Source organism: Apodemus sylvaticus, chromosome 5 (assembly GCF_947179515.1).
Source record: "Apodemus sylvaticus chromosome 5, mApoSyl1.1, whole genome shotgun sequence".
Classification (NCBI taxonomy): domain Eukaryota; kingdom Metazoa; phylum Chordata; class Mammalia; order Rodentia; family Muridae; genus Apodemus; species Apodemus sylvaticus.
This window is the reverse complement of record NC_067476.1, coordinates 140,893,043-140,905,808: the sequence shown is the minus strand read 5'-3', so window position 1 is coordinate 140,905,808 and position 12,766 is coordinate 140,893,043. Positions and strand designations below refer to the sequence as shown.

Below are 12,766 nucleotides of genomic sequence, written 5' to 3'. Positions count from 1 at the left end.
TCAGGCCCATTGGTTTTCCTGTGACACTTTGTATATTTCTCCTAGTAATCCAATCTTAACAAAAAATTTGCAAATAGTATTATGAAAGGAAATTTTATCTAGTAAATAAGTTACATCTTTGATAGAAGTATAGATGATATATTAAGTAAAATAAAATAAAAATGATATGTTGAATATATAATGATAAGTTATAATACTCTGCATGCTCTCTTATTTTGAAGGTTTTTCTTACTGTTCACTTTGCATATACTTCTGGAATAATACACCATGGTTTTGGATGACCTTCCAAACTTTGAAGACATCTATACTTCCTTGTGTTCATCAACAATGGGAGACTCAGAGGTGGAGTTTGATTCTGGACTAGAAGATGATGACACGAAAAGTGATAGTATTTTGGAGGATTCCACAATTTTTATAGCCTTCAAAGGAAATATAGATGATAAAGATTTCAAATGGAAACTGGATGCAATATTAAAGAATGTGCCCAACTTGTTACACATAGGTAAGTAATTTTTGCTTCCTTCTTGCTGTTGTATGCTTTAACAGACTTACCTGCCTACAACTATGATGCTAGGATTACAGGTTTAGGCTACCTTGCCCAGTTTTAAAAGTAGTAAAGTATATTGTAATTAAATAATTTTCAACTATATTAACATTAAAACTAGTATAAAGATATCTGATATATATGCAGAACACAAATAAGTTTCTAGTAATCGTCAGATTAGAAGAAACTTTAGTGTCTTTGTCCTGTGGAACCAAGAACCAAAGTTCTTCAGTGTATGGAGACATGTCTCCAAGTGTCGTGGAAAAGCAGAGGCTTGACACTTAGCACTTGTCTGATTTCACTAGGTAGCTGTGGGTCTCTGCATGGCTTCCTTAGCTTTTCTCTGGAGCAGTTTCCTTACCTTTAAGAGCACTTTGACTAAACATAGTCTAAGCATTTTTAAAGTTTGTAAGTATATTAATCCCATTGCCCTTAGCAAGTGGTCTGTTTTGTTTTTTATTTTACATTAGAACAAGTAAAGTCTGTGTTAATATTTCTTATTTAATGGTTTAAGAGCTGGAACGGGCTTAGGTGACATATTGAAATGCTTCATAGATATCTTGATTTTGAGAAAGCGTTTTCCTATAGAACCATTTTATTAATATTGAAAGATGTATTTGGGCAGTGGCACACGCCTTTAATCCCAGCATTTGGGAGGCACTGGCCAGCCTGTTTTACAGAGTGAGTTCCAAAACAGCCAAAGTACACAGAAGAATCCTATCTTAAGAGGGGGAGGGGGTAATTGAATAAATGGTATAAACTATTTAGTTGATCTGAGTTGATAACAAAGGGGAAATTATTTTGTCTGAAGTTGCCAGATATCTTTTATTTCTTGTCTGTGAAATGTGATTACAAACAATATTACTACCTCAATTTACTTTGTAAATCTTTAATTGTAAAATGCATATTACAGAGTTTGCCATCTTCATGATTTTTATATATGGCTCAATGATACTTAAATACAATTAAAATATGCAGCAATTATTAGTAGCCAGTTTTATAACTCTTATAAAATTAAGATCTATAACTATTATATAATAACGTCCCATTCCATACCTACACTTAATAAGCACTATTGTACTTTTTATGATTTTTTTTTAATTTAAAAAATTAGATTTATTTATGTGTATTGGTATTTTACCTATATGCATGTAAATGCACTACATGCTTGCAATGCCCATAGAGGCCAGAAGAGGGCGTGATATCTGCTGGAACTAGAGCTACAGCCAGTTGTGACTTGCCATGTGTGTGCTTGGAAGTGAACCTTAATCCTCTGGAAAAGCAGCCATTTCTCTATCTCTCCATCCCCTTTTCTTTTCTTTTCTTTTTTTTTTTTTTTTACCTACCTTATAGAAGCAGAATCATGTGTCGTTATGACTGCTTTATTTCATTTAGCCCACTTCTCTTCTTAGTGTAACTTAAGAAAGCTCATCATGCAGCCTTTACTTACTGTTCTGTGAAGAGGGGCCATTTCTATTCTTGACTCTAAAACCATCTCCTTAAACTATCTTTGTAAAATTATTTGAATTCTATAAAGTCATTAATTCATCTAAACAGCATTAATTCATAGGCGCTTCATCTTCATGTTGAAATCTGTAGGAAATTTGCCCAATAGGGTGGGCTGATGCCCAAGAGCTTTAGGCTCTGTAATAATAGCAGGAAAGGCATATCAGCAGAGAAAAGCAATCCTGGGGCGGAATCTCCAGGGCTGTGCCTCCTAGAGTGATTCATCACAACCATGCAAAATGATGGGCCATCTCCAGGAAACTCACTTGCTTGCCATAGCTTTTCTTAGATGGCTGCTATCATTATATAACTCTTTTTTTTTTTAACTCCTTACCATGTAGTCTCTTAGTAGTTGTGCCATTTGTGTATTCCCATCATTAGTGCACAGGGCCCCCAATTTCCCCATATCATTGTCAACATTTGCTATATTCTATTTTTATAATAGCCACTCTAATGTGATACGGTATGTAGTCATTTGATAGTGTTTTTTTTTAATGCACAAAATCATTAAGAAGTCCAGTGTTTCGGGGCAGGCAGTAGTGATGCACACCTTTAATCCCAGCACTTAGGAGGCTGAGTCAGGTAGATCTCTATGAGTTTGAGACCAGCCTAGTCTATAGAGTGAATCCAGGACAGCCAGGGCTACACAGAGAAACAGTGTCTCAGGAGAAAAAAAGTTTAGTGTTTCTGTTTTTTTTTCTTTTATTGCCTGTCCTTTTGCTGCTATATCCAGGAAATCACTGTCAAGTCTAAGGTGGAGAACGCTTGTCAGACATTTTCTCCAAAGAGTTTTAGGTCTATATTTAGTGTTTGTTCCATTTTTGATTAATTTTTGTACATTATATTAGGTATAACTTCACTCCTTTGCATATGGACACACACTTTCCCCAGAGTAAGTTAGCTTTTGTGCAATCTTAAGAATATGTCCAGAAGTTTGTTTTAGAACTGCAGAATGCTAAGTGTTTTTCTGTCCTAAAGGAAGCTGACTTGTCAGAATATCAGTTTCCTCCCTTGGTTTTTTTGTACTTCAGTGGACTCTGCTCTTATTTAAAATAGGGATTTTTGTTTTGTTTTAGTTGCTCATTCTCAAATGCCTTCAAAATTAATAATGCTATTCTCTTTTCTTTGTGACCAAGAATCCAGCAAGCTAAAAGTACAGAAGGTGGAGCCCTGGAACAGCGTGCGGGTCACATTCAATATCCCCCGGGAAGCAGCAGAGCGGCTACGGATCCTGGCTCAGAGCAACAACCAGCAGCTTCGGGATCTAGGGATTCTCTCCATTCAGATTGAAGGTCCTTTACTTTGCCGTGTGCCTATCTGAACCAAAATACAATAACAGTAGTACCCCTGCCTAATTTCTGATGCTGCCTTTCTGTCTCTCTGCTCTTATGTTTGAGAATCTGAAACACCTGTGTAGCCGGTGTTTCATGTTGCTGTACCTTAGAATAAAAATGGATTGAGGGTATTGCTGTAGCCTGAACGTTCAATCCTTTGGCTCTTTTGACCTTCAGTCTTAGACTTTGATCTTACTTGTACTCTGCAGAGAACTGATTTGTCTTTTGAAGAATGTTTAATTTTAATTGCTTTCCTTTATTTCCTTTAATATTTCCTTTGTTCATCTAGCAGATTAGGGAGTCCTAAACAGTTCTTATGTAACTGATCATCACTGGAATGACCCTCTGAATGTAAAGATACGATTATTCTAACATTTGTATATATAACATCCAGCTTAAAACCCTGGATTCTTGCTGCATATTTACAGAATACAGGCCGAATCCTCTACCATGATCTCAGGGCCTGCATAGTGTGACATCTGCCTTCATCATATAGCCTTATGCTAGTTAATTTCCTTCCCCAGCTCTCTGTTTTCCAGTCTCTTCAGTTTTCACTTGGTTCTTTGATCGCACAGTTCTGTTCTCCCTTCTAGCATAGATCTATTGTAGTCACTGCCTGGATATGGAGTACTGCTCTTACCATTCCCATTCCTCAGGTTAATCTCTTCAGCTTTAAGTCTCCGGCTAAGTCTGCTGCTATGTTCTAACAAAAATCCCTTTCTCTCAGATCATTTATATCACACTTTACTGAGAGCAGTTATTTGGTTACTGTTTATTTCTCCATTTTCTGTAAGCTCTAGTAGGAAAGGGATCATGTCTAGTTTTGTTCATTGTTGTATTTCTGAATTGCCTGGTTCATATTAGTCTCTTTAGTAAACATGTCAAATGAAAGCAGAGAAGGGAGCTGGAGAGATGGTTCAGTGGTTAAGAGCACTGACTGCTCTTCTGGAGGTCCTGAGTTCAAATCCCAGCAACCACATGGTGGCTCACAACCATCTGTAATGAGATCTAATGTCATTTCAAGAACTCTTCTGCTTGGGAAGCAGGGTGAAGTAGCTCATACCTATAATTACAGTACTAACGAGGCTGAAGCAGGAAGATTGCTACAAATTAAAAACCAGCCTAGACTACAAGAATAAGATCCTGTTTTTAAAATAAGTAAATAAAGACACCTTCTGCTCAAAAAAGCAGAAAAAAACAAAAACCAAAACAACTTCTGCTCAAATTTTCTTATCAAGTTTAGTAAATTGCTCTTTCCCAATGGTAAAACCTTCCAATTATTTGACTTTCACTCTTGGTTCCTAAAAAAGCAAGTCGGAGTATCTGATAGCCTCTAATGATGTTCTTTATTGATGTTGTTCTCACTGAGCAGCCAGTCAGCCCCTGACTAGACTTTACACAGAAAGCGCCATGACAGCAGAGGAAAGTCCTCCTTATTATCATCCTGCTTCACCTTCAGCCTGCAAACCAAGGTCCTAGGATACAGAAGGAGCTGGGGCACATCATCCTTCAGCTCCCAGTAATGGGCTAGCTACGTTCCTACTGTCCACAAGCTCTAAGTGTCTTCTATAGAAAGGACTACAGTACTCAGAATTGTGGATTAAGTGCAAGAAGCACTCTGAAACTTGTTTTAGCAGCTGTTTTTCTTTCCTTCTCCTCTTTTTCCTTCACTTCCTCCTCTTCCTCCTCTCTTTCTTCCTTTTCCTCCTCCTCTTCCTTCTTCCTTTTTTTGGTTTATTGGGACAGGGTTTTTCTGTGTCATAGTCCTAGCTGTTCTGGAATTCGCTCTATAAGTCAGACTGGCCTTAAACTCACAGAGATCCACCAGCTTCTACCTTCTGAGCACTGGGATTCAAGATCCCAGCCACCTTGCCTGGCTCAGCAGCTGTTTTCCATTAGGCCAAGTAAGATTTACATTTCCATGGCTGGAGAGATGGCTCAGCACTTAAGAGCACTGGCTGCTCTTCCAGAGGTCCTCAGTTCAATTCCCTGCAACCACATGGTGGGTCACAACCATCTGTAATGGGATCCGATGCCCTCCTCTATTGTGTCTGAAGACAGCGACAGTATACTCATAATACTTAAAGTAGATAAATATTTTAAAAAAAAATTTGTTTCCTTAGAAACTGTTTAATGAAACAATTCTAGTGATCCTATTAGTGAAACTCAGATGAGTTAAGAATACTTGCTGCTCTTGCAGAAGACCTGGGTTTGGTTTCCAGCACCTACATAGTGGCTCACAACCATCCATAATGCCAACACCCTCTCTGACTTCTTTGGGTACTTGTATACATGTGGTAGTGGTATATATACAGAGAAACCCTGTCTCGAAAAAAACCTATTTATATATATATATATATATATATATATATATATATGTTTTAATATATATATTGGTTATATATATTGGTTTTAATATATATTGGTTATATATATTGGTTTTATATATATATATAAATATATATATATATATATATATATATATATAGAGAGAGAGAGAGAGAGAGAGAGAGAGAGAGAGAGAGAGAGAGAGAGAGGAGATGTAATAATTGGTCCAGCTTACCATGTACAAGGGTTCAGTCCCCAGCAGAGCCCATTAAAAACAGATTTAAATGTTCTTACCTTTAGTCACAGGTAGCTAGGAGAGACTTCTCTGCTTGCCTTTACATGACATCTCTACTAGAAGCCTAAGGGATCTTTTTGTTCTTTGTGGTTTGGTTTTTTATTTTTGCAATAAGATTTTGCGTAGCCATCAGCCTCCAATATCCTATGTTGCTGAGTACAGTCTTGAACTTCTAAATCTTCCTCCACCTCTGAGGTGCTTTGATAACAGGCATGTTCTAACACACTAGGCTTGTGCAGTGTTGGGGACAGAACCCAGTGCTTTGTGTATGCTAGGCAAGGACTCTGCCACCTGACTTATATTCACCTGGAAACCTTTTTATAGCACAGTTACTGAAAGAAAATGGTAATTTCCTCACAATTCCTCCAGAGTCTCTACACCCAAGTATTACAGTGTCCACACTATCCTGCCTTCTTTCCACACTGAACTTCATCTCTCTTATCTTCTAATATAAACTCCCAGAAGGAAATCAAGAATGTTGAGTTTCTGAGTTTCTTCCTGTTCTCCCCTTGTTTTCATCCTGCCCCTGCCCCTGCCCACACACAATTTGTGCGCTAGTTTTGAAAACAAATGTTGAGACTTTGAAGCCCTCTGACACTAAGCAACGTCATCAATGACTGTGAGGACTGATTGTGATCGCCTTGTGTTTGCCATGCTGGAACAAGCTGCATAGGCTAGGGTTTCTGTTTCCTATAGCTCCAGCAGTCTGGAGGGCAAGGCTGGAAAGTCATGAGTTCAGAGCTAGGCCAAATTATAAGGCTAAACTATAATACTGAGCTATCTCTTTTTGTAGTGGTAAACCTAGTCCAGTTCTTCAAAACCAGGAAATTCTTATGTAACTGTCTTTAAACTAAATCTGCATTTTACTCTGGCTATTTCCATTTTGTAACTCTGTTGTCATTCGCAGGGGAAGGTGCTATCAACCTGGCTTTGGGTCAGAACCGAAGCCAAGATGTGAGGATGAATGGACCTGTGGCCTCTGGAAATTCCGTTAGGATGGAGGCAGGGTTTCCCATGGCAAGTGGTCCAGGTGAGACCTCCTACTCATTTTGTATGACGTGTACCAGTTTCCTTTTGGGAACTTGATTTCTTAAGCTAACGAGTCTTGCCGTATAGATGAGGTATATAGCATACTCACTTTTATTTACTCAGAAAAATGAGTTATTCTCAGAATGGTTGCAGTGACGGAGCATAAGGCTGTGGTCTTTATAGTCTGTAGCTTAAAAGTCTGATGAACACTGAGTTATGGAGTAAGCATTTCCTAAGTACCTCATGTATGATAAGGAAACTGTTTCCATCTTCAGAATGTTCATTATCACTAGTAGAGAATTAGCTTTCCACCTTGTACTTTCTCTGAGTCTGAGGATCTGAGCAGAGTTCTTGTGTTTTATGTGGAATCATTGAATAATGTGTTTTTATGTTTTTAGAACTTGAAGGGGTTGGCTGGAAGTGGTGGGCAGGCCTGTGCTCTCATCACTCATGAGGCTAAGGCACAGTGATCACATGCTCAAAGTGGGAGGGGAGAGTTTCAAAGAGGTACAAGTGGGTTGCTTCCTTTTCTAATAATCCCAAAATGTTTCCTTCAGAGATTAAACTCGGTACTCTCTGATTCATAAGACATTTGAATTGAGTTGGCTCTTACTTTTAAAGCTGGGCAGTTGTGGGATTCATAGACAAGGAAGCTCTTTGTCCCAGGTCAAGTAGAAGTGGGCTTACATTCCAGATGGCCTCACTCTTAGATCCTTAAGTTATTGTGGTGGTGGTGGGTTGTTTTGTTTTGATTGTTTTTTTTGTTTTTGTTTTTGTTTTTACTGCATCTAGTAACTTTGAAATCTTAGAAGCTTATGGAGTCTTTATTCAAATAAAACAGAAATGCACAGCTGCTGTGGAGTAGGAGCATAAAACTGTACATAAAACTATACTCACTCAATCGTTGACAACCATAGTACTCTTTGAAAGAAACAATAGGTGGGGCTGGAGGGATGGCTCAGTGGCTAAGAGCACTTGTTGTTTTTATAGAGGTGCTGGGTTTGGTTCCCAGCAACCACATGGCAGCTCACAACCAGGAGGTCCGGTGCCCTCTTCTGACCTCTACAGGCACCAGGCATATACACTTGGTGCCCAGACATACACACAAACAAAACATTCATACATGTACAATACTTTTTTTAAAATGCAAAAAGTAAAGGAACCTCATTTATAAATTACTGTTTTGAACTGTAAGCAAGAACTTGAGACACTGAGTATAGTGGCATATGCTTTTAAATCCCACTTAGGAGTAAAAGGCAGGGGATCTCTGTAGACCAAGCTAGCTTGATCTACATAGTAAGTTTCAGGACAGCCAGGACTGTTTAGAGAGATTCTGTCTCAAAACACCAAAACCAAGAAACAAAGAATTTGGCATAGAGTTGAAGTTAGGTTTTTATATTGCCAATGCATTTTGTGTTTACCTCAAGTATTTACTATACTTCATGCAAATTTAGTATATATTTTTGTTACCCAGAGATGTAATAAGTATATTTCATTTTTATCTTTAAAAATGAGATACGGCCTGCAGTCTTTGGAGCTCATGCTTGATAGCAGATGAGCTCTCCTATAAAGCAAGCATTTCCTAATTTCCTCACATACGCATGGGCAAGCTGTCCTCTGTGTTCACAGCCCTCAAGATCTGTGCTCTGAATCTGTCACAGTCAGTGTGCCTGGACTGATGATGATGTTCCATATAAGTAATGAAGAAGATCTGACCTAGAAACTTACATTTACACCTGGTCCCCATACAGCTCTGAGCAACTGTTAAGGCAGTTTGATAAGAAATCACAGAAATGTATAAATCTACATTTATAGTTCATTTTTTTCATCCCCATAGAAAATACCAAGATTTGTGGAGATCCCATAGTAGTCAAAGGTTTTCATTCTCGCCTGTTGGTATAGTCTTTTGCTGTGAGTAGCCATCTTGTACATTGAGGTCTCTTTAGTAGCATCCTTAGCGTTTCCCTACCAGGTGCTGGTAGCACCACCGTGTATCTCTTTCTTCTAATTGTGCCAACTAAAAATATTTCTGGATATCTCTGGATAGAGAGCTGTGTTCTCTTGTCAATGCTAAGAGAAGAAAGTAGTGCTAAGATTAACTGATATTTTAAGATGTTCTAGATATCTCCTGGATGTTACCTGCAGTGGGAACCACAGATTTAGTTCAAATCCCCATAGTACTAGAAATGCATTTTACATGTTACTCCTTAGCATGTTATACTGGTAAGTTTCTGGGAATAAGCAGTTCATCCTAGTTTGAGATCTGTTCTGCATGTCATGAGAGTGTGCTTGTTTGTTGTTGTTTACTGTGTTTTGTTTTCAGTCAGGTTCTCGCTATATAGCTCTCACTATTCTGGGATTTGCTCTATAGACCAGGCTAGCCTTGAACTTGCTACTATATTCCTGTCTTTTTCCAATCTTCTGAGTGCTGAGGTTTCACGTATATACTGTCACATCTGGTTCACAAATGCTCTTTCTAATTGCTATCTTTGAAAATGGGTTGGGATTCTACAGAAGTAGATCTAGTTTTAACAGATGATGCTCATCATGTTGTCTTTAACTAGAAGTTAAGATATTAAGAAAGCAAAAAAACTTCTCAGAGAAAAATCAAAATTAAATATAAAAATTTAAACAGTGATGAGCAACTGGTGCTGAAGCACAAGACTTTGTAATCCCAGCAGTAGGACTGAGCGTGTCGGGAGCGGTCTGAGCTGTGTCAGGACCAACGGCTGTGTGTCAGGACTGAGTGTGTCGGGAGTGGTCTGAGCTGTGTCAGGACCAAGTCTTTGAAGAGGGGAAAGGGGAAGAAAGAAAAATACATAAAATCATGAAGAATCTGAAGAACTAAGTGACTTGAGTTGCTAGGAAGGCTACATGAAGAATAAAATTCTAAAATTTAAAAATCACTTATGAAGCCAGACTTTCCAGGGAAGGTAGATTCTAAAACTGTTAGTTACCTTTGACATTGGGAGATACATGAGTATCTGCCTTTCTTGGCCTGGGCTCTCTTTAGAGGCTGGTGGTTTGGGGGGTTGGCTTCTCTAACCATTTGCATGTTGACCATATGTTAATAAAATGACTGGAAGCTAGCCTACCATTAAGCTTTAAGTGGTTCTAGACTGATAACCCACTGATGCTGTGGAGGGGCCCTTTCTTAAGCCAGACTCTTACAGACTTACTACAATAAACAAGTTTGGACTAAATTCAGGACTTTAGGGTTTAACTTCCAATTTTTGGAATTTTAGATATTAAGAATATTCATGTGTTTAAGATTACAAAAGCCATAAGAAAAAAGATATTAATAGAGTATAAATATGTTTGAAGGGAGGCACAAAACATATAAAAAATTTTAAAGGCATCAAAAGAATAACTTATTCAGCAAATCAGAAATAGCTGGACTTGCTGGGTGGTGGTGGCTCATGCCTGTAATCCCAGCAGTCTGGGAGGCAGAGGCAGGGGGATTTTTGAGTTCGAGGCCAGCCTGGTCTACAGAGTGAGTTCCAGGACATCTAGGGCTATACAGAGAAACCCTGTCTGAAAAAACCAAATCCAAAAAACCAAAAAAAGAAAAAAAAGAAAAAAAAAGAAAAAAAGAAAAGAAAGAAATAGCTGGACTTGAAGGAGACTTTGAGGGACTCACCTAGAACCCAGGAGAGAGAAGTAGTGGAGATCCAAAAGCACTGGAGGAAAGATAGGATGAGAAGGCTCATTGCTGTTAAAAAGAGCTCCAGAAGACGAGGAAACTGAGGGACAGTGTTAGAGAAGACCTGAAATTTTTCTAGAACTGACTTTTCAAAAGAACACAATTCCTCCATATCAGAAGCCGAGCATCATAAATAAATCCACATCTAAACCATAGAGTGTTAAAGCACACACCCAGCGACCCCCAAAGAGCCATTGTCTACAAAGGAAAGACTGTCAGATTCTCAACTGGAACATTGGAAGTCAGAAAACCTTAGAATAATATTTCCAAAATGCTAAGGACATAATTAGGAGTCTAGAATTGTAAACCTAGTTGTACTGTCAACAGAAATGGAGCAAGAGAAGTTTCCAAGGACTTAAGAGCTTACCATCTGACCTGCCACCGTGGGCCCTGTGGTAGAAGGCAGAAGAAAGGTGCTGGTTCTGTATACCTTGCACCTGCATGCTTTGACCTTTATAGTTAGGGTCCCGTAAAGGGCATCCATTACCTTGTGTGCTGCACTCCCTTTGTGAATGTGATCCTTCATGTTCCCTACTGATGTAAGAATCAGATGGAGCTATGCATCGCTACAGAGAGAATCCACACTGAACCGTTTGTGTACTGAAGCAAAAAGGTCCAGCTCAATATCAGCAATGTTTTGTCTGTGGGCACCGTGCATGAGGGTACTATTGTGTGTTTTCTGGGGGCAGGCCCGGGACAGAGGCAAGTTGGTGTGAACCTTCAGGGACTAAGGTCATTTTTGAGACTAACAAAGCTGTTCTCAGTATGGTGGCCAGCGGGGGTAGAATTGACAAACATAAGCCCTGCATACTACAAGTACAAGGCAAGAGGACCTGCTAACTACACATACAGGGTGTGACATAAGTCCTGTGGCACATCTCTGTGGAGGTTGTAACCACCAGTACATTAGCAAACCCTCCACTATCCAAAGATGTCCCTGCTGGGCACAAAGTGCTCTCATTACTGCCCACTGTGCTGGGCAACCACAGGAAACCAAAACTGCCGAAGAAGGAAAACTAGAATTCAGAGGCCCAATATAGTTTGTCCCTTGGCTAAATAAATAAATAAATAAATAATAAAAAAGGTCTTTGCTCACAGATCTTTGCTAATTGATCTGCTCAGGGATACATTTCAGGAAGAAGAAAGTTGAACTAAAATGTAAGGTCTAAGAAGGAATGATGAGCTAGTGATTGGTAAACATAGTTAAAGCTACAGAAGACTGACTTAGTAATAACAACAGTCAGATATTGCAGTTACATTCTAGGTCAGGTTTGCCTGTTGACACTGTAAAGATAACAGTAAATAATAGAATGGACAACTTCAAGGAAGTAAAGGAATGAGAGAAAGGAAAGGCATGATGAAAAAACCTAGTAGAGCTTAGGAAAAGTAAGGCAGTATAGCACAGGGAGAAAAATAACGTGAACAGAAGTCATAGAGTAGATGATAAGTCAGAATAGAACGCTAATAATATAGAAGTGATTACTTAGAAGAATAATTTCAGATTTAGCTCTGTACTGTTTAGAAAACTGTATAAAATATAAGGATTCATAAAATTCAAAGTTAAAAATAAAATTAAGTCAACTAGGTAAATAGTAATTAAGAAGAAGTATAATTTTTTTAATTAGACAAAGCCGATGTTAAAATTAAAAGGATAAAATCATGCTTGGTAGTACATGACTTTAATTCCAGCACTGGGAAGGCTGAGGCACATGAATCTCTGTGAGTTTGAGGTTAGCCTGGTCTACAAAGCAAGTTCCCTACAGCAGGAGGTAATTTCTATGATCTTGAGGCCAACCAGGTCTATATATAGCAAGTTCTAGGCCAGCCAAAGCTACATAATAAGACCCTATCTTAAATGGGGAAAAAAAAAAAAGGAAATTGAGAGCAGAAGTAAGTGAATAAAAACTATAATTAAGAGCAGCACCATATGTTTCTTTATAAAGAGTGATGACTGGGGTGGCGCTCCCCTGAGGCACAGTTTACCCAGCAGGACAAACCCTGGGCTCAGTCTCAAGCCCTGCATAAAA

At 38.7% G+C, this 12,766-nt stretch overlaps 1 protein-coding gene across 6 annotated transcripts in view; it reads left to right on the top strand.

Moving 5' to 3' along the window:
- The window catches only part of Ncoa6 (nuclear receptor coactivator 6), an 80,684-nt gene that overhangs the window by 33,350 nt on the left and 34,568 nt on the right, over positions 1-12,766 (top strand). For all 6 annotated transcript variants that reach the window (XM_052184031.1, XM_052184030.1, XM_052184032.1 and 3 more), the window contains 3 exons: positions 222-502; positions 3,187-3,342; positions 6,915-7,037. In XM_052184031.1, coding sequence (XP_052039991.1) covers positions 268-502; positions 3,187-3,342; positions 6,915-7,037 — 514 coding nt within the window. In that variant the 5' untranslated portion in view covers positions 222-267. The remainder of the gene's footprint in view (positions 1-221; positions 503-3,186; positions 3,343-6,914; positions 7,038-12,766) is intronic.